The 22,331-nt window shown below is 42.6% G+C and overlaps 1 protein-coding gene across 1 annotated transcript in view; it reads left to right on the top strand.

The window, feature by feature from the left end:
- Positions 1–19,705, top strand: part of LOC311325040 (copine-3-like) — a 45,630-nt gene extending 25,925 nt beyond the window's left edge. Inside the window, exons 11-17 of the mRNA XM_084457685.1 lie at positions 513–646; positions 1,036–1,090; positions 4,495–4,546; positions 4,652–4,785; positions 5,961–6,197; positions 8,539–8,662; positions 18,202–19,705. Coding sequence (XP_084313811.1) covers positions 513–646; positions 1,036–1,090; positions 4,495–4,546; positions 4,652–4,785; positions 5,961–6,197; positions 8,539–8,658 — 732 coding nt within the window. The 3' untranslated portion in view covers positions 8,659–8,662; positions 18,202–19,705. The remainder of the gene's footprint in view (positions 1–512; positions 647–1,035; positions 1,091–4,494; positions 4,547–4,651; positions 4,786–5,960; positions 6,198–8,538; positions 8,663–18,201) is intronic.
- Positions 19,706–22,331: the final 2,626 nt, after the last annotated feature.

Genomic DNA, 22,331 nt, shown 5'->3' with positions numbered 1-22,331 from the left:
GGCAGAAATGCTAGAATAACAAGATGTGGCGACTGGTAGGGGTGAGTCATTGAAGTTGGAAGCTATTAGGCTATTAGGTAGGGCTATTAGGGCCAAGGCTCAATGAAACAATTGGATATCAGGTGGTTTTAATTAGTTTTGACAAAATGTGAAAAAAAATCAGTTATTGCAGCTTTAAAATTTTGCCTGTGCCATGGCATAGCTCGGAACCAGCTGCGCCACCACTTAGAACCTCTAGAGGGAGTAGAACACTGTCACTCCTTCCCAAGTAAACAAGGCACTGATCTTCGGGGGTCAGAAACAAAAGATAAAATGTCATCGGCATAATAGCATCAATGATGCTGCTCAACGATCCCTCCTAGTGGTTGGTACATCACTCACTTTGAAAAAAAGAAAATGGGATCAAATGCCGCTGAGCACACTCAAAATTTTTAAATGAGCAAGATCTGTACGCAATTAATCAAGGAGAAACTTGTGAAATCCAACCATTGTCTCACTGTGTCCCTCTGTAGATGGGCATCGACTTCACAGGGTCCAATGGCGATCCCAGGACCCCTCAGTCTCTGCACTATATCAACCCCTATGGCCACAACGAGTACCTGACTGCCATCTGGGCTGTGGGACAAGTCATCCAGGACTATGACAGGTTAAACTTAAACACACTCACTGTTTCCACATTATGACCTGTATCACTGAAATAGATGAATACAGTATGAATCTATGCTCACTCACAACCTTGGGATTGAATTTCAGGTGTGTTAAAATTACGTTTGTGTTGGGAATCTTACTTTCAGTGTTGGATGTGACAATAGGCTGGTCTCACCATTTCTCTTCCCGTACTGCTGTGTAGTTTGGCATTGCAAAAGCTATCATATGGCAAAGGGCTGTGTTGTGAATGATAAGCTGGGAATCTGGGTTTCTGTAATCAGGCTTGTCTGACTGTGTGTGTGTGTGTGTGTGTGTGTGTGTGTATCGAGGGTATATGTACCCCTCATACTGTACATTGACAACGATACCTTTTTCTGTTCTCCGCAGCCATAAGATGTTCCCTGCTTTTGGATTTGGAGCCCAGATCCCCCCCAACTGGCAGGTAAAAATAGATGGATGGATACTGTAGGTAGGGATGCACCAATATGAACATTTTGGCCGATACCGATAACAGATATTAACATTGCTGTCATGACCGATAACCGATATTTACCGCTGTCGATATGTTCTGTATAAAAACAAGTTTCTATGATAGTCAAATGTTAAACATACTGAAAAACACATGGAAACACTGGTCGTCATTTACTAAGCGATCGTACGACAGAAAACTGGGCGCACAATCATTTCCACGGCAAGTTCGACATTTATCAATTTGGACGTGAGCGGACACTGCGATCAAATCTCACGTCAAGTCTCAGACCGTGTAGCGAGTTTCAGACTGATCCTGGCTGGCTTCTAAGCGCAGCCACATAGGCCTGTTCATCACTTTAAAATAAGTAGCCCACCCTATGGCAAATTATTTTGTTAAGGCCTCGTCACACATCCCTTTCTATGTAAACTCACCGCGCGGCCGGAAAAATTTGCGCCCGGTGTGAACACAGCTTTAGACTATAGCCTACAACTGTCCGAGGAGAGAGTAGCTAGCCTCTAAACCTAACCTACCGGACTCGATCACGCAAATCGGAGAATACTGAAATTATAATCTGACTGGCATCTAAGACTCTGCGTAGTCAGCAGTCCAAAAATGCAGACTATGGCAAAATATGACATATTCTAAAGGCCTCGACAATATGGCATATATCGTTACATAAATAGGTATTTCCAAAGTGTTTGCCATCAACGCCTTTTGTTGCTGTGGGCCTAAAATCAAGTTCACTTACATTGAGATAGCCTACTTGTTAGGCTAGACTACTGGTGACGGTCTGCAGCATCATTCTGGCCTGTGCGGTTCTGCACAATACTGCGCAGGACAACGGAGTTCCTCTTCACGTCCCCGTGCAGCCAGACAAGCCCATGCCCAGAGAGCCGTGCCCAGCGCAGCCCCAGCTGGGGGCTATCCCAAGGAGACAGGACCTCATCAGTCGCTTTTAAATGTAGGCTATTACTCATGTTTGGCTGCAAGCTATTCCATTCAAGAAAGTCAGACAATGCACGACATTCAAATAGGCCATTTTATTTCTGAGATTTCAGGGTTTCGTTAATCTCGTTCAACGGTGATTCAAGCAGTGATTTCTCTCCATACTGCATTTTTCCGGCTTCCTTTGATGACACTTTTGAGGCTAACAAATAGCACCAGTTGGTTAGACTGCACTTGAGAGGTTAAAACCTCTATTTCAGAAAAGTTTATCTTTTTGGTCGTATTCCGCTTGTCCATGTCGTGAACTCTAGGGGCGAGGCCTCTGAACCCAGAATATATAGGGGTGTGATATTCTTATTACGATAGATTCCAGACGCCACATTTATCAACGCCCGATAATTCGTACGATGGGATTGGTGGCATACGACTGTTTGATAGATCACACGTGGACGCAGTCGTACCATAATTTGTGCGATGGAATGCGCGATAGAATGTGCGGCAGTTTGATAAATGAGGGCCACTGTCTCTATTTACAAAACATTCGGAAAAGCCGATAAATCATAGATTTACCACATTGTTTCCCCTCAAAAACAACACACACAACAACAGCTAGACAGAAATAATTATCTGCTGTTCACATCGGCGGTGTTTTGCACATAGGACCGATTCCGATATATTAAAAAATCATTGGCCGATACCGATATGATTGCCCATATATCGTGCATCCCTAACTGTAGGGTGTCTGTGGGTGTTCTGTTACATAATAGCCAAGATCAAGCTTAACTTGCAAGGTGATTCCAATAGAATGTGTACAGAATTGATCATTGTTATACAACGGTATAGATCCGGTCCATTGTCTATATTGGTCAGTTTGCATTCCAGCCGTGGTGATAGCCACGATGGCCCCACGCTAAAGTGGAATGTCAATCCACCTCTTATTAGTAGCCGTGGCAGTGTCCAGATCAGTGTTTACAAAGATCTGCTGTAGCATTGTCGTTGCCTGGCAAGGGTGGTTATTTATGTCTGCGCGCATGCGGGTAGTGGCTTGTCTGACCGACCACTTGGTCATCTTTCACACGAGATGGGGACAACATGTAGCTCAGGAGGTAGAGAGGCCAGCTGGGGATCGCAAGGTCCCCGGGTCGATCCCAGCTTCCGGAGTGTGCCAAAGTGTAGATGCAGCATCCCCTAGTTTCTGTTCTATGACATTGTTGTATACACAGTGAGTGGTTCAGTTTCCCTATTCCTAATGGGGTATTGTAAGGCTCAGATACACACATATTCTTGGCCTTGGGTCCTGGTCAGGCTAAGCTGCATTGGGTGTTTAGGCATCGAGTGGTGTAAGGAATGTGTAACTGAGTGTGGATGGAGAGGAAAAAGTTGCTAGAACATCATAGGTGGTAGACATCTGCTTCTCATCCTTCGAGGTGTCGAGGTGAGGTCAGCATCTTCATCTTAACACAGTTGTGCTCAGGACATTCTCACACTGTGACAGGCAAATCTGATTTGACTCACAAAATTCAGAAACGGGGACAGCCCTAGTCTCTAGTTGCAGCATGCAAATTTAGAGCATTTTTGGTCAAGGACGTCAAGGTTTGGACAAGGCTTTTTGAGTTATGCAGGAAAACCTTTGTGGACCGACCGACAGAGCGAACTATAGAGCTGCTGGTTGCAGATAAAAGTATAGTTTATTCTACTCAGGGACACTTCTACTATCTTCTATGTAAAAGCTTCCTGGCTTGTTTAATCCTGGTTTAATCCTGGTTTAATCCTGGTTTTACATGTTAGGCGTCTCATAGGTTAGTTTATTCAAAAAGAAATTCCACATTTCCATTACATCATTGCCACAAAGGAACATGCATCATGGGTGGGGGACAACAAGTTTGACAGAAAATATATCAATACACTTGCTGACATAGAAAATAGACCATATTCTATAGGCCTAACCATGAATTTCAGTACTGACAGCCACTGCTATCTCCTCCCCAGCAACTCTATTATTTCATATCATTATTTGGCTCTGTAGTTTCCACTCTTGTACGCTAGAGGACATTGATCTCCTCTTCCTCAGGCATAGCCTAAGAAGAAGAAGAAGGCTTTATTTGTCATACAACTGACACTCCAACACACATGTGCAATGGGCAACATTAACACACACATGCAGTAGGCTGCTGCCTATTATTAATATTTTACGTTGGCGCCGTTGAAAACTTTGCCACTAGGCTCCCTACTCAGCCAATCAATTAGAATGTTCAATTTGTCTCCGATAATGAATTGGAGTTTCTCCAAATTATGTTCCCATTCTGCAGAAATGACATACAGAATTGATCCTGTTATTTCATTGTCTTAGACTGATACTGGCTGACTGCTGGTTTAAGTACTGAGCTCATAGTGGGAGTTTGGTAATAGGAAATATCATTTTTTTACAGGTTTCCCATGAATTTCCAATCAACTTCAATCCCAGCAATCCATTCTGTGCAGGTACAGTATACTGTCAGCTAAGGGATGGAGAGAATGTAATGGGATTTTTGTAAAATCTTGGTAAGAGCCAACAAGTACATATATGTGTGTGTGTGTGTTGTATAGGGATTGAGGGGGTGGTAGAGGCCTACAGAGTGTGTCTGCCCCAGGTGAAGCTCTATGGTCCCACCAATTTCTCTCCCATCATCAACCACGTGGCTCGTTTTGGCTTACAGGCTGCCCAGCAGAAGACTGCCTCTGTGAGTATTAGCTATCCCTAGCTAGCTCTAACCCTGACATAGCAGAAGAGAACCTCGCTAAACTGTTGTACTATATAGTAAACTCTTGCTTTCTACTTTTTCCACAAAACATAATGAAGTCAGATGGGGAGACTGCCAAGGGGGAAAACAACACATAAAGTTCTTATTAGGTGCTTTCTGACTTAGAATGCCCCCTGTACTTTTCCCCCGGGGAAAAATCCCCTAGAACTCCATATTCCCTAGAACTCCCCATGTAGATCACGTTCAGACAGCGGGGTAACATCCCCCCCCACGCGCAGAGGAGACAATTGCCTGCTGATTATAGCCTGCTATATCAAGGCAGTTGTAAGAGAGAGAAAATAACTCATTCTCAAATTTCTGTCAATGGTAACATTTATTTTTTTTCAAGCAGATGTCTTAGGTACAACATGTCTTAGTTACAACAAGATTGAAATACGAATGCAGTTTTGAGTGTGGGAGTTATTCCGTTTTAGAAAATCCGTTGGAAAATCAATGTGATCGCTAATCACAGAAGCTTTTTTGCGCAGTGAATTTAAACATGGCTCCGTTGAAATAAAACTTTGCCAGTAGACTCAGCCAATCAGAAATTGTCAGCGTTTCTGCCCCACCCACAAAGTACTGTCCCCTGGCAAGATTATTACCTCGCAAGCAGGGGCTTTTTGGGGGGTATAAAGTCCCCTGCGAACCCGCCCATAGACCCCAGCCCCTTTGGTGTGAACACGGCGATTTACCCCCAAAGGTCCGTAGTTCGAGGGGAAACGTACGTTGGTGAGAAAGCGACTATTTTGTGCCTTTTCTGTTCCTTGTTAGAACCCCTTCCTCTTACAGTAGATTTGCAATACAGGTGCTTTTCTCTCCCTCCCCCCTTCGTCCCCTTTTACATTCTCTCCTCCCACCTCTGCTTCTCCCCTCTGTCGTCTTCACTCCCTCTCTTTTCTGCTCTGTTTTCTTCCCCCTCTCTCTTTTCTCCTGTCTTCCCCCTCTCTCTTTTCTCCTCTGTTGTCTTCCCCCTCTCTCTTTTCTCCTCTGTCTTCCCCCTTTCTCTTTTCTTCACTGTTGTCTTCCCTCTCTCTTTTCTCCTCTGTTGTCTTCCCTCTCTTTTTTCTCCTCCTCTGTGCCTCACTCTCCCTCCTACTCTTCCTCTTCTCCCGTAGCAATACTTTGTCCTCCTCATCATCACGGACGGTGTGATCACAGACCTGGACCAGACGCGCAGCGCCATCGTGAACGCTTCCCGTCTTCCCATGTCCATCATCATCATCGGAGTGGGTGGGGCCGACTTCAGCGCCATGGAGTTCCTGGACGGGGACGACGGGTGTCTGAGGTCTCCGACAGGGGAGCCGGCCTTGAGGGACATCGTCCAGTTCGTTCCCTTTAGACAGTTTCAGAACGTAAGTACTGATGACAGTACATCAGCTTTGCTTTATATCAATGCGTTTGAGCCTCATGGCTTGGATTTGAGGACTTTTCAAGGCAAATTAAGCAACTTTTCAGATGATGATGTTTCAATGGAGGATGTTATCCATTGAACATACTAGGATTAGGCTTAATCTTGTGTATTTTCACAAAGGATGCCCGCACATGAAAGTGCCCATGAAGACTACAGTACGTGCTTAGATGACTGCTGCTCTTGGTCAATTGATCTGAATTAGGCCTACTGTATCTTTCTTTATGACACGGCTCTCTGAAATACTAAATTCTGATTGGACAATGGACACATTCTACGGTCAATTATTTCTCAACAACTGACCGACGTCTGGGGCAACAGAGCAATACTGACTGCTGCTAGGGGCAAACACAACGTTCCACTGTTGTTATCTAGCTAATGTTATCTAGCTAACGTTAAGCTAATTCGCTGGTGAAAAAAAAGTGTAAGCCATTACTAGGCCTACTACCATGGATGACATTGCTACATTGCTTATTTCACTTTCAGTGGAAACAACAAGTAACGTAGCTATTTAATGTTGCGATGTTGATACAGAGCCAAGCAGCAGCATTTGTAGTTGATAGCGTAGCTGAAGCCAACCGAAAATAAACATCAAATATATTCTAATCAATATTTTGTCTCTATGTATGTATGAGTAAAGGACAGGTTCGGAATTTAGCATTATAAGCCATGCTTATTATTGTTATTTATGATCATATACAACGGCCGATATCAAAGTTTTGTCAAATGGTGCACTCTCGAGATATAGCCCATTGCCGCTAACACTCAATGGATCCATAGTTACATAGACAAAATCCGTCAAAAGCACCATAAACTCTCGTTTTCAAAGACAGGAAACTCACTAAGTGGTAACTAGTGTCTGTTGATGTTCTGCAAAAAAATCTCCACAATGTATGTTTCCGATCATGTTTTATTGATCATATTATATCCATTGATTGACAACTGTTGACTTTCGTTGTCTTTTATCATTGTCCTTATTCAGCTCTGCGTTGTGTTTTGATTACAATAAAAGACGGCCCCCAATCTCACACAATACCACACAGTCCAGTGTCCCTTTTCTGATGTATCCCAAATGAATCTCTCCAACACGGGATTTGAGCGATAAGGAAAAGCTGTTTATTCCAGAAGGTTTGACATACAAAAGATGATGGCATAAAGTCTAATGTACAGTTGACCTCTCTGTATGCTGTCTGAACTCAAAATCCAAGCATCTGAGCTCGAGCACAGTTCGTATGGTTCGGGTGCCCCCTCCCCCCCTCGTCTCTTCTCCGATAAGACTGGTCTGGACTGGTCTGGTCTCTCATGTGGCTTCTGGCCTTGCAAGGTCAAGATAAGCTAACTCTAACCACAACAATTGCTGTTTAGCACAGAATGTACCAGCCCTAAGAATGTAATCTTTATCTCATAAGTCTATGGAAGAAAGACACCGTTACAGAAAACTCCAGCCGACAGCCATACTCAGAGATCAATCATCATAATTTAGAAATAGCTAACAGGGTCAGATTAAAAGGATTTTCACAGAAAATCAACCAAATTCAACACAACAAAGGCAGATATGTTTAGATTAATCCGCGTCCCATATTTGTTTTGATCAATAAACACCTCTACCTAACACTATCAATGAAATAACAACTGCAAAGCAATCCCAGGCTTCTCGTTGTGTACAGTAGACCTGTGACCCGGAAGTGGCTCTTCTAGTTATGGCTGACAGTGGAACCAGTGAGGCGACACAGAGCGGGAGTTTACAAACGTATGTATTGCGAGTGAAAATAGTTCTATGCTAACTGATATATAAAACCGATCAGATGCTGTCTATGGTGTTTTTGAAGGATTTTGTCTATGCACCTATGGATCCATTGAGTGTGTTAGCGGCGACGGGCTATATCTCGAGAGTGCACCGTTTGATGAAACTTTGATATTGGCCGCTGTATATGGTCATAAATAACCTTTTAACATGGCTTATAGTGCTACACTCCAAACCTGTCCTTTTGTTGGTAAGTAGCCGTGTATAAGTGGGATAATGTATGGCCAGCCGGTCATTTCGCCTCGATGTTCCGAACGCACGGTCTTATTTTTCGATGATGACCAGCTGGCCATACATTATCTCTTACATAGTCTTTATAGGTTATTTACCAGTATTTTAAGTGATGTTTTCATAAGTGATCAAGAATTATATATACATAATAAAATGGTGATATACATAGTCCACATTCTAACCCCCTACCCCAGTGTCCACCACCTAGACTTGTGTCTACAGTATCTGCCTTGTGTCCGTCTCATTTCAGGCAACCAGAGAGGCTCTTGCCCAGTGCGTACTAGCTGAGTTGCCTCAACAAGTGGCCTCCTACTTCAGTTTACACAAACTGCCGCCTGTCCATGAGCCCGCTCACCCTCCGCCTTCATAGAAACGTAGGGCTCCCCTCTTCCCCAGACTCCAAAATGCTTCAGCCATAGAACCCCTTGCTCTCTCTGTCCCGCTCAAACCCATCCCCGGCTTCAACCCTGCATGACTGAATCGTCTTCATGACTTTTAATTGTGTGCTTGGCAGCTTGCTCAGCTTTTTTGGTTTTTAGGAAAATAAATATTGCTTATTTTCAAGGCAAAAACACACAGGGACTGTAAAGATTTCTGATACAAAATAATTCTAAATGTTTATAAAAAAAAATTTTTAAAAATTATTTACTATTGGATATCAGGAAACTCAGAAGGGGTTTTACCAGAGCAGTACTGAAGAAACAGTTAACGATGGCTAAAGTGTCCTCAGACATAGAATTAACTAGAAATGACCTCCTTTCATGTTGCGCCAAAATTGAATGACTGTCACCGATAAAAGATACAAGTCGTAAAACCCTTAAAAGATACAAGTTGTAAAACCCCAATCACAAGGTCAAGGGTTAGACCTCGGTTGTGAGTAGGTCCAGTAACATGTTGATTAAAGTCCATGGAATTCAAGAGGTTGATAGAATTCCTGGCCTTCGAATCACCCTCATTATCAACATGCAGATTAAAATCACCTGTGATGTCTTTGGTGTCAACCCTCTATCTTATCATAGTTGGTGTGGATAATGGACAGGAGTTCAGAAAAATCTGCTAAGAAGGTTGGATACTGCTTAGGTGGTGTATACTCAGTAGTCATGCTTACATGGAGCCTAATAATCTGATTATAATAGGTTTAACAGCCCAAACCGAATAAAAATGCTCCATATAAACACCTCAATCCGAATAAAAATGCCCAAACCGGTTGCAGAGGGGAAGTGCAAACCTTTTCATAAACCAATCAAGTATTGTGTAAACGATGAAACAGATTGCTCTCTGCCTTTTTTCTGCTCATGCTCTCTGTCAAAGAGGACGTAGGTCTATGGTGGGTAAATTGCTTCCAAGCAGAACTGGACCACAGTCCAAACGCAGAACTGAACATTATTTGACGCCTAGATGGTAGGAAAATAAGAAATAACATCACAAAACATCCAGTAGGAGAGAAGGTTGTTATCAAACTGTTGCTCCATTAAGACGAGAACAAACAGGCGGAAGATATCCCTTAGCAAAGTTTTGACTTGAGTTTCCGTAACCATAGTAACTCACTCACTCCTGCCTGTGTGTGCATGTCACACAGCTTTTCAACTTAGAGCATGATATTCAAAAGAGGTAAATTCATCAAAGGAAATGCTCCTGCAGCTCATAGCATCCGTAGCTACTATGGTGGCTGTCCCTCCACTTTTTTCCACTTCTAGTAGACTGAAAGAAACTATAGTTGGGAGGAGAGGCTTCAATAAGGGCAGCTGACCCATTTTCATTTAGCCAAGTTTCTTTCTTTATTTAACTTTGTTTTTATTGTGATCATTTCAACAGGTTACATTCAATATGCACTCTCACTTCTCAGAAATAAATCCCTATCTCAATCTTTAGTTAGTCTGACAATATTCCTTCTGTCCACACAATGTTTTTTAGAAAATTAGAAACAAAAACAAAAAATCAAAAAGAATATATATATATATATATATATATATATATATATATATATATAAAAAGAAACAAACAGCGAAGGAAAGAAAAGAACTTGGGAAGCTCTCATTATCCAATTACAATTGACTTTAACATACTTAAATCACATCTAACTTGTCAACAAATATCAGACCATAAAGGTTTAACATATGCAATCCATTTTTTCCAAATCTGGAAGAATTTTTCCAACTGAATTCTAAGACAGAAAGACCACTTTTCCATTTTATATATGTCATGAATTATATCTATCCATTCATCCACTCTGGTTTTAACCATTTTCTTGTGATATCCTTCTTGCTTGCAACCAAAAGCATCAGCATCATTTTTCTATCAGTGCCGTCCCACCTCTGAAATTGAATGTTGCCCATGTACAGTGTGTCAAACTTAAAAGGAATATTTACATTAAAAATAACTTCCACCCTAGTATGGATCTCCTGCCAAAATGGGACTAGAATCGGGCATTCCCAGAAAACATGAAAATGGTGAGCTTCATTCGATCCACAGTCTCCAACAACCCATTCCACGCCGTTGATTACATTTTTGTAAGGGTGTAATAAAAAATCTTGTGAGATTTTTCCAGTTAAATTCTCTCCAGGTGATTGAACATGTTGTTTCCCATTGTAATGTACACAATTTATCTCATTCCTCCCCAGAAATAATGAAGTTACACTCCCTCTCCCACTTCTCCTTAATACTGTATTGTTGGACTTGGCCTGAAGCAAACCATTATACAGCTTGGAGACAGCCTTATTGCACGTCCCTGAGCTACTTGCTGATACAAATACTTCCATTAGACCAGATCCTCCCAACCCCAATGCTCCCCCGAAATTCTGATTGAAATAGTGTCGGACCTGAAGATACCTAAAGAAATCTCTGCATTCTAAGCCATGCTCCATCTGTAAGGATTCAAAGCTCTTGAACAACCCCTTGTGGGCAAAAGTTGAATCATTTGAATGGCCCTTGTCAATCCACATCTTAAATCTAGTATCAGTTTTGTTTGGAAGGAAGCAGGGCTGGACTGGGACAAAAAATCGGCCCTGGCATTTTTGGCCCAGACCGGCCCACCACAATCGGCCGGACCCAGGGCTGGACTGGGTGAATATTTCCTACCGGGAAATGTAGCCCCAGTCAGGCCACTAGCCGAGCCGACGCGGTGAGATGGAACACCTTCAGTTTCGTTTTGTTGACGGGGGGGGGGGGGGGGGGTGCTGCTGCGCGATTTGTTGACGGGGGGGGGGATGCTGCTGCGCGATTTCTTGACGGGGGGGGGGGGGGTGCTGCTGCGCGATTTGTTGACGGGGGGACAGGCCAGCTGGCTCTCTAACGGCCCACGCAAATGACACCTGAAACTAACAGAGGGAGGGGTGGGGCCTACATATGATTGGGCCAGCCCAGTGTCAGTATAGAAAATGGACCAATGGGCCGCTGTCCCTGCTCTATGGGCCGTTCGTTAGCTCTTTTTTTTTTTAGATCGGCCCACAAGTAGGTCCGGCCCACCGGGCATTTGCCCGGTACGCCACATGGCCAGTCCGGCCCTGGAAGGAAGTCAGTATCATATGCACACCACCTTAACCGTCTAAGTGAGTCTCCCAGGCTGGCCAATTTCATAACTTTCTGCCAAATCTTCAAAGCTATATTGATCCAGGGATTATTTTTGCTTGTCATATAATGCTTGAAATGCTTGAATTTAGCATATAATGCTAGATTCATGGAAGCCAAATTTAGATAGCACCTTATATAAAAAGGTCCACCTGACTGAATCAAAGGCCTTTTCTGCGTCTAGGCTTATACGTGCTGACTCTAATCCCTGTTGTGTGATGTGTATAATAATGTGTAGGGTCCTTCTTATATTGTCCTGCGTTTGTCTTTGTCTAATGAAACCTGTTTGATCTAAATGGACATGTTGAGGTAGGATCTTATCTATTCTTCGTGACAATATGGATGTAAAAAGTTTATAGTCAATATTCAGGACACTGATAGGGCGGAAATTACTGCACTCTATCTTATCCTTTCCTTCTTTTGGGATAACAGAAATGATTGCCTCCCTCCAGGAGGTTGGGATTTCCTGCTTCTGTAGGACCCAATTACATGCCCTCAGTAATGTTGGAGCCAGCTGTTCTCGCAACGCTGTATACCATTCGGCGGTGAAACCGTCCGTGCCCGGGGATTTGTTCGCTTTCAGTTTCGAAATTGCAGATTGTAGTTCCTCCATTGTTATTTCAGCTATCAATTAATTGTTCTGATCATCTGTGACAGAGGGTAAATTAAGAGATGCAAGGAATGACTCAATCTGAAGGTTGTTATCAATTTGCGGTTGGGAATACAATGTTTTATAGAACTTTTCAAAACTATCTTGAATTTTCTGTAGTCTACACTCGATTGTTCCTGATTCGGGATTCCTAATTTTGTAAATGGCATTATCCGCTTGTTGTTTTCTTATTCTATATGACAGGAGCTTCAATGACCTCCCGCCTGATTCATGGTAACGTTGCTTTGCGAATAGCAGTTTCTTCTGAATTTCTTGAGTACTGTACTTATTTCATCTATTTCATTCCTTATATCTTTCATCTCTTGCCTGATCCTGGTATCCAGGTTACTGCTATGGTCTCTTTGTAATTGCTTACATTTGACCTCCAGGTCATGTAGCCTCTGCTTTCTAGGTTTCTTTAAACGAGAGGTAGTGGCAATAATTTTGCCCCTCATAATAGTTTTAAGCGCATCCCAAAGCACAGTCGGTGTCACCTCCGCATTATCGTTATGCTCCAGATATGTTCTAACGTCCATTTTCAACCCCTCCCTGGTCTCTGGATTATTCAAAATTCTCGAATTCAGCCTCCATATTGTAGACCTTGGCTTCCTGTTAAGACACACATCTATGTAAATAGGGCTATGGTCTGAAAGAGCAATCGGTCCTATATAGCATTTGCTTATTCTATTCTCTCTCCCTCAGTCCCTGTTGTACATAAAAAAAGTAATCTATCCTGGAGTATAGCGTATGGAGGGAGGAGTAGTGAGTATAATCCCGACTGGTCGGATATAATTCTTTCCAGACATCTACGATTCCCATTTCCTTCATTAGCACTCTCATCTTCCTACTCATGGGTTTTGGCTCCGAATTGCCGCTAGAGGCATTCAATCTTGGATTTAAACGTACATTGAAATCCCCCCCCCCCACACACACACAAATTAGAATTCCCTGAGCTTTTGTTGCCATTAAATCAAATATTTGCCTATAAAAGGTCCAATCACAAGCTGGGGGAGCATATACATTCAAGCGACTCACTAAGGTTCCTTCTATTTTCCCTGTTATCATCACATAACTGCCTTCTTTGTCTCTAAACTCTGATGGATGTTCATAAGTCACTGCACTTGTCAACAGAATCGCTACCCCCCTCCTATGTCCTGATTTGTAAGATGATGAGTAGACATACTTGAAGCTTAATTTATTCAGTTTGGCATGCTCTAACTCAGTAAGATGAGTTTCTTGTAGGTATGCTACCTGAATTTTATCCTTTTTTAACTTTACTAAGATCTTCCTTCTCTTTATGGGGTTGAGTAACCCATTAATGTAAAAAAACAAACAAACAATTTTTATGTCTTGCATAGACTATACCACTTCAATCATATAATTTTCCTCTTCGCTGAAAAAACAGGCTGTGAACAAACAAGTATGCATCAAAAATGCACAATAAAAAAAACACCAAAAATTAATAAAAACAAAAACTGCTGAACTTCCAAGGTAGGGGTCTCTTCTACGACCCTACTCAAGCCTACCGTAGTGGGCTCCAAGGGAAATCCCCTCTCTCGAACTAGACAAAGAGGGCCCTTCATGATAGCAGTGCAGGAAAGTCCCATCATCCATCCTTAACCCGATTATTTTGATTTTGATATAGGCTATCAACTGGGTGAATCACAACTCTGTATTTAACCTAGTCTGAAACCAGTTTTATTATGACCGGTGAACTCACCATTCCAGTTCAAAGAAGAGTTAGCAGGACGGTTGTCCAGCTCCACCAGACCTTTCCCTCGTAGGTGGTGGGTCTCTCCTGTAGCTTTGCAATTTGTCCAAGTAGCCTGTGTTGCCTCCGACGCGGCATACACGGCTAGTGGATCGTCGACCTCCCGCCTGCCATGTCATGCGTCTCAGTAGCCCTTTTCAGTCCTGTTGTCGCATGCTTGCTCATGCCAGACAACAGTCCTTTCACCCTCCATTCACTTCGCCGTCAGAATAAATAGGTGTCGGCCTATTTAGGAGAGGCGCTCATATTTACAAGTGTCAGATAAACATGAAACTTCACTTACCTAAGCAAAAGGGTCTACAGATGTGGGAAGTTAGAAATGTCACATGCTGCAGCATTTCACGTCGCAGTATTTGGCAGGGAAATCCCGTTGGAAAACTCGTGGGATTTCAGACGGGTGTTATTTCGTTTTAGTGATGCACCACCGCCAGGTGGTGTCTTTGAGTAGATTTAGCAGGCTGGGCTCTGTTTTTCTCCTATAGTCTACGAATGAAGCATCATTAAGTTTCACATTCTTTAATTTAAATGCTCTGTTGTAAAGCACTTTGAGCTGAATTTATCTGTATGAAAGGTGCTATACAAGTAACGTTTAATTGTTATTATTACCTTATTCTCAAACACATGTTTTCTCCATCTGGATGTAATTTAATTATTACGAACACCTATATCTAGGCCTACAGTAGCCTATCTATCTCGGTAACTGACGTCGGGTCAAGACGTGGTGGCTGTTAGGTCAAATGCGCAAAATAACAGTATTGTAAATATATTTGTAAGTAAAGATATGGTGAACGTGGGGGTTTTGCGTTTTGTTTCTGGAACGCATTCAACTGGTAGGCTACTCGTAAACCCCGGAAGTAAATTTGAAGACTGGGCACCAGCTAATGTAGCCAAGTCTGAGCGCAGTAGGCTATATGGCTTCAGCACGATACAAAGAAAAAATAAGCTTGATCGACTTGTGGATCCATACAAAATTGACATAGTCGCCATGAGTAAAGATCACTCATTGCCAATCATATCCGGACATTAACTATCTTGTGCATAGATAGCGGCAGGTTTGACAGTGAGTGCCTTCACATGCACAATATACACAATATTTTGTTATTTGAATGATCTTGAATATATATATATTCAAGATCATTCAAATAAGAAAATATCGTGTATGTTTTTATTTATTTATACCGGCCGCCAGTCGTTCCATGAACGGCTATAGGGAATGCGCAGTTTCGCGCTGGCTACAGCCTATTATATGCACCGTTTCGCGCTACGTAGGCTATTATAAATAAGTATTATTCATTGGGGGAGCTTGGACTCGCTGGGGACTGGTGGAGAGACGCAGAGCCTCCCCAGACGCGACATCTCCAGTTGGCTGAAGAGCTGCGCGCTCTGGCGTCCAAACAGCCACCGGCTGTTTGTCTTCACCTGCATGGTGAAGACAAGCTGCAGCAAGAACAGAACTGTCTACCAATGCATGAAGTGCACCTAGCTGTCTGTGAGAGGCTATAGCAGAGGATATGTGCGAAGTGTATTTGAGCTGCCGCCTCAACCGTGCGTAAGAGCAGAGCGCATCAACTTGTGTATAGCTACAACTAGTAGCCCATAGCCATTACAACGGCTTATTGTTTTATTCATATATCAACTAGATAATTCGATAATAATGGTTGAGACATGAATGTAAAAATGATGTTTTATTGATGAAAAGGGTAAAACTGAAAAACATGGAGAGTCATTGCATTGATCGATGCAGTCCGTTCAAATAGGCATCAAAAGATAAAGTAGGCCCATTTAAAATGACCAATTACATCTTCAAATCCCTTCTAATCTTGGCCTTTGATAGGGTTTTTTCCCGCCCTACTGCCAATTTTATCCGAACATTAACTATCTTGTGCATACAGAGCACAAACAATGAAACGAAAAGATTTCCTGTCTGTCTGTGGCATTCGCTACCAGCAAACACTGAAAATACAGGTCCTCAATTTATTTAGATTAGACTAGCCTATCCAACTGGACCACTCCAATAAATGTTGAACGTAGCCTACTTTTATTCTTTAGGTTTTACAGAATCGGCCTACAATGTCCACACATGCATGCGCCATCTGACTAGCTCGTCACTCGCCAGCGAACCTGGACTAGACTATTGTAACACCCCCCCCCCCCAAATTCTTTTATATTCAAATAAACTGGATGAACCGGTTTCCTAGCCCTGGATCGTGGGGAGGGGGGTAGCCTGCGTTAGCGGGTGCTTTGCCATGACCGGCCATTGAATTCGCTAGTTTGATTGATAGATGGATTTAACGTCCAAAGTAGATTGTGCAAGTATTGTATAGGCCCATGTGTAAGAGATGAATGGTTGTAACCATGAACTCAGCCAGAGGTAGGCCCTACTGTAGATTATCAGCATTATAACCAGTCTCAATTTATGTTTTCCTCTAGGCTACGTGTTGCCATTCATTTAAACCACCATCTCATCTAGACTACTTCTGTTGCTGCATTTTTACATTTATGCTTTCATGATTTTAGAGCGCAATCAACATTTTCCAGGATTCCAATAAGTCCATCCATTCATCCAACTTTGTGCTGAGCGCAGCGCAGGCTGGTAGCCTACTGTCAAGGATCACGACTGATGCACTCCCTTAACACGTCTCGCAACTCCCCAGACCATCAAGAGAATTTCAATATGAAAGACCTTGGGATTCCAGGAGTCAAGGCCGTTTCAGACGGGGAGCGACATTCCGCCTGCGTTCTCGCTCGGATCAGCGGGGCACGCACGCGTCCTGCGCGCAGCGGGGAAAGCTGACTACAATTCAGCTCGTCGCGGGCGGGCGTGTGCAGCCTAGTTCCATATGAGAACACTCCTCGGTCCAATTCCGTATAGTAGATCCGCCTGTGTACTTTCAACGAATGTATTATTAGACATAATATCATAATAATATATATAGCCTTCAACGACCTCCTGAGCTGCCTGCCTGATGGTCTCAGGGCTAAAGAGACCGCGCGTCGTTTTCCTCACCCTAACTATTGGCATGCTATCAATGAAAGAAAATACATTGTAAATAAACATGGTTTTAGGCTATTGTTTTTATGTAGGCCTATAGGTTAAGCTATTTGTGTTCATAAGGTAACGTTATTGTAAACGAAAGTAGCCTATAGCCTATAATCCAATTGACTGGAACCAGGGGGTTTGACAAAAGTTAAGAGGCAAAATAATTTGTCTTGACTGCATTCAAGATGTATCTTTCACATTAAAACTACATACAAAGCTGACCAATAGCATTAGAAAGATCTCTTCGAGAGCTTTCATTTCACCTGTTCATTCTGCCCAAATCACTCGCGCACCCCTGCAGCTATGTTATCATGTAGCCAGTAGATATTCTAAGAAAATTGCATATGTTTGCAAACTAAAACAAGTGAACACAATTTTACAATCGAAAAAATGCTTATGAGACCATTATTTTACTTATATGGGGCAAAAGTGGTTTCTCTTCCTGCTTCTGCCTAAGCCCTCCACAATACCACAACACAACGGTGTCATGTTTTACCGAAGGAGAAGTGAAGAAGACGGTAGCTAGCAGTAGCTAAAGCAGTTAGCTAATGTTAAGATCATTCCTCTAGCTGCTTTGCTGCTAATGCGAGTTCGTCTCCGTTCCTGCCCGAGAAACAGAAGTTGAACTAATAGCATCAAAATCAAAATAGCTACAGGAATCAACGTTGTAAAGTTAGCTATCTGTTTTTTAGCTGTTTTTTTGTCAGCATGTCTGTCACTCACTGTATGCTCCTGTCCTTGTCTGTCTTGTTCTCGGTCTCTTTCTGTCTTTGCTGTCAACCCTCTCATTCATCAAACTCTGTCTCCAGTCCCTCCCTCTTGTTGAATGTGTGTGAGAATGTGCTCATTCATTGACAAGCATGTAATCTCTCTTCTCTCACTACAGTCTCCTAGGGAAGCAGTGGCCCGGTGTGTATTTCTGGTGGTGCCTGGCCAACTTACTTTAACATGTCTGAGCTCAGTCTACCCAACAACAACAACTCATTTCAACCTCTTGGTACCACTGGCAGCTAGAGTGCTACTGCAGATAGGGCCCGACTGTGTTACTGAACACCCCTGGAGACAGGAACCAGCTCCCATACTGTCTGTATTACTGAATACCCCTGGAGACAGGAACCAGCTCCCATACTGTCTGTATTACTGAACACCCCTGGAGAGGATAGCAATCAGCTCCCACACTCTGGGAGGGGACTTCTCATTCATCAGTTATGCCTGTCCACATCCATAAATCATGGATGTGGGGTTACTACCATGTTACTGGTACCAGTCCAGTCCTGTCAGATCTGGACCATACCTACAGTATGTACGGAGGAGGGTTTAACAGCTGTTTCTGGACTGGCCATGTTCCTGTACCACCTATGTCTTTACTACCTGAACCTCTCTCTGTCTTCCATGCTAGCACCTTTTTAAAACTATCATCATGGCATTATCTGCAAATTGATTGTGTCAGTTCAAACTGAGCTTTGCCCATTTTGTCCGATTTAGAATTATTTAGAAGTATTCTGTTCAAGTTACATGTGGTAGATTTTGTGTAATCATGCTTACTAACAAACTAACTAACAAGCAGACTAACAGACACACACAACCGAAAATATTACTCTAACAAAGTAACACAAATCAGAATACAAATATATAAATAAATTATGTATATAAATTATAATAGAGTCCAGCCAGTCGGGATGAATTGAACGGTCTGGTACGATGGGTGTGACTAAGAGTCAGAGCAACAAGGACACTTTGATAACCTGTTACCAGTAACAACCTAACCTATTTAATCTTTAAACTAAACATATTGATGTATTTGTTGCCCTGATTTAGAGGAAATGTCAGTAAGTGTTTCAGTAATGCCATAGAAGGCGAAGAGGTATGTTTGCTGGAAGCATGTCATTTTATATCATGATTATTAATATGCTTTTAATCTTTTCACTCCAAATGTTTTAGTAGAACAGCAGAGTGTAGTAGGATATGGAGAGCTCTATGATGTTTCATCCACTATGCCAATTATATGCTCACGCACTTTATGCACACTATATACTTACAACCTTACCATTTATGGGAGCATAAATATCACAGAATTCAGTGATTTCAGTATTAATTCTTCATAATTTAATCAAAAGATGTATTGCTTTTTATTTGTTTTACACTTATCTTATTTTTTATTTTTTTTACATATTTGTCATGAACTGGAAATGTCATGGACTGAATGCAGTTTAATGAACAGTTTTAATCTTCTGTCATCTAATCTGTGGATGTACATCGATGCCATAATAACTGTATTGGGTCTATACACAGCATGCCAGAGACCATCTGTCAGCATACTGCTCTGCCCTGTGGGCACTGACTTTGTGCCTGATGCCATCATAGCTGAGCTTCAGGGGAATCAAACTGCTTGACCACAAATAAACACAGTTTAACTAGTCATGTTAATGTTTGTCTCCTCTTTAGTTTGTTTTGAATTTAGTATCCATGTCTCATCATGCTCATTGAATTTAGTTTTGCTTTGTATGTATAATGTTACAGCTAATCTACGTCTGCTGCTTCTGCTCCTAAAATGTAAATGTGTGCAAGGTTGTGACAGCTGTGGAGCTTCACTTGAAGGGTATAGGCTTGGTTTGAACATTGATGCAAAATAAAAATTACCATCCTACAGGGCATGCTGCCCAAACCGCTGTGGCAAGCATACACACACACACACACACACACACACACACACACACACACACACACGATAAAAACAGTTTCAGGTTTATTCACACTGAATTAAGTTAATAGTCTTTTTTTGATCATGAGGTTGTCTAACACTTTTTATCTGTGGATTTTTTTTCAGGCTAATGCTGTTACCATACTGCATAAAACTACTACTATAAAACAATATGTCAAAACCAAGTCTTAAAGCAATACCATGGAGGTATAATATAAACTGGAGACGGCATTGAAAATGGCTGCCTATTCATTTCAATGAAAGTTGCTCACCGGCGCATGAAGCCATTTGACGTAGTGGCCAAAGCTCGGTATTGCAAGTCACGTGACGGCATGCGGCCCAAGACCCTTATTTCCCATGGTTTGTGGATTATGATAGATAGGGCTAGAAAAGGAAAACAATTTTTTTCTGGGCATCATTCAGCATCAGAGACCAATCTAATCAATATAAACTTTTAATTCAATTTGTTTTTTTTGTTTTTGAGGCCACCAACACCTGTATCGAGCCCATTTGAGAAACATGCTGTGAACGAGCCTCGGGAACGCTGGGCTTGCGTTCATGAGTCCTGCGAACTCGGCGGAAAACACGTCACCATAGGAAGACCCGTCCTACTCTGCCTCTGATTGGATAGTTTTAAGGAAGTCGTATGTAATGACGTCGGCTAACATTTGCTATGCTTTTAGCAATGAAGCTGCTATGATCATGCTAATCATAGATATGAATGTATGTCTATGATGCAAATGATCATGACGTGGTTACTTTAGGACATCGTTGGAAAAAATCTAGAGGGTAAGTGGGTCAATGTTGAATAACTTAGCTAACATTACCTAATGTTACATTTCCTTATATCAACGTCAACTACAGTGATACTGTATATAAGCTAGGTCAGGGGTGGCCAACCAGTCAGAGACTAAGAGCCACAAAAATTACTGTGGTACCACCCAGAGCCACACCATATATACCAGCGTTTCTCAACCTTTTTTTCAGTCACCGCACCCTTCATAAGTACTTAAAATCCCAAGGCACCCCAGTCTAAAATAAGAAAAACGTTATTGTCCATTAAATATACATTTAAAGTGAATTTATTTAAAATTAATACATACAACAAGATATTTTCTGACATAATATATTTTGGACTGGGTTGGGTTAGGCTGGGCTGGGCTGGGCTGGACTGGGATGGGTTAGGCTGGACTGGACTGGACTGGGTTAGGCTGGGCTGGGCTGGGTTAGGCTGGACTGGACTGGACTGGGCTTGGTTAGGCTGGACTGGGCTGGGTTAGGCTGGACTGGGCTGGGTTAGGCTGGACTGGGCTGGGCTGGGTTAGGCTGGACTGAATGGGCTGGGTTAGGCTGGACTGGGCTGGGTTAGGCTGGACTGGGCTGGGTTAGGCTGGGCTGGGTTAGGATTGACTGGGCTGGGTTAGGCTTGACTGTGCTGGGTTAGGCTGGACTGGGCTGGGCTGGCTTAGGCTGGACTGGACTGGACTGGACTGGACTGGACTGGACTGGACTGGACTGGGCTGGGTTAGGCTGGGCTGGGCTGGGCTGGGCTGGGCTGGACTGGACTGGGTTAGGTTGGACTGGGCTGGGTTGAGCTGGACTGGACTGGACTGGAGATTTGAGGCTTTGAAATGTCCCAATGATGTCTGGCATATCAGACAGAATGGCTTACCATTACGTTCTATGAAGAAAAAATGACTCTCCAACTCGGGTAAAAAATGTCCTGTGTTCGTCTTCATATTTTCTTTTCGCTGCGCATTTCTTTCCAGACATTGGTTGTGTAGCGTAGTCTACGTTAGCTTTTGTCGTAAAAGAGAATGACCCACGCAAAGCAAATTATTTTGTTACCAAGGTGATTTGCTACCTATATGATTGGTTTGAAGTGGTTCTCACGCGACTTCCTCGCGACCTAGCGAAACGAATCATAGGATTTTATGACAAATCTGCAATAAACTAAAATGGGCTGGAAGAAATGCACAGCGAAACTAGAGAGAGATAGAGAGACGTTCTTATGGAATGAATGAATTTATTTTTTTAATGAAAGGATGGAAGAGTCGCAAGCCAACTTTTTTTTAATAAATGGATGGAGGAGCCGCACATTGACGGGCAAAGAGCCGCATGCGGCTCGCGAGCCGCGGGTTGGCCACCCCTGAGCTAGGTAGCTATGCGGCTTAGGGTTAACTGAGTTAACGTTAGTTAGTTAATGCTAATGTTACGTTCGGAGGTTTCAGATGTATTTCAATTTTAAATTAATGTTGAGCATGCTCAATGTAACATTGTTCATACATTGATTACAGTCTGTAATCTTGTGTCTG

Source organism: Borostomias antarcticus, assembly GCF_949987555.1.
Source record: "Borostomias antarcticus genome assembly, chromosome: 2".
Taxonomy (NCBI): Eukaryota; Metazoa; Chordata; class Actinopteri; order Stomiiformes; family Stomiidae; genus Borostomias; species Borostomias antarcticus.
The sequence above is the reverse complement of the archived record's forward strand: the minus strand, read 5'-3'. Positions and strand labels throughout refer to the sequence as shown.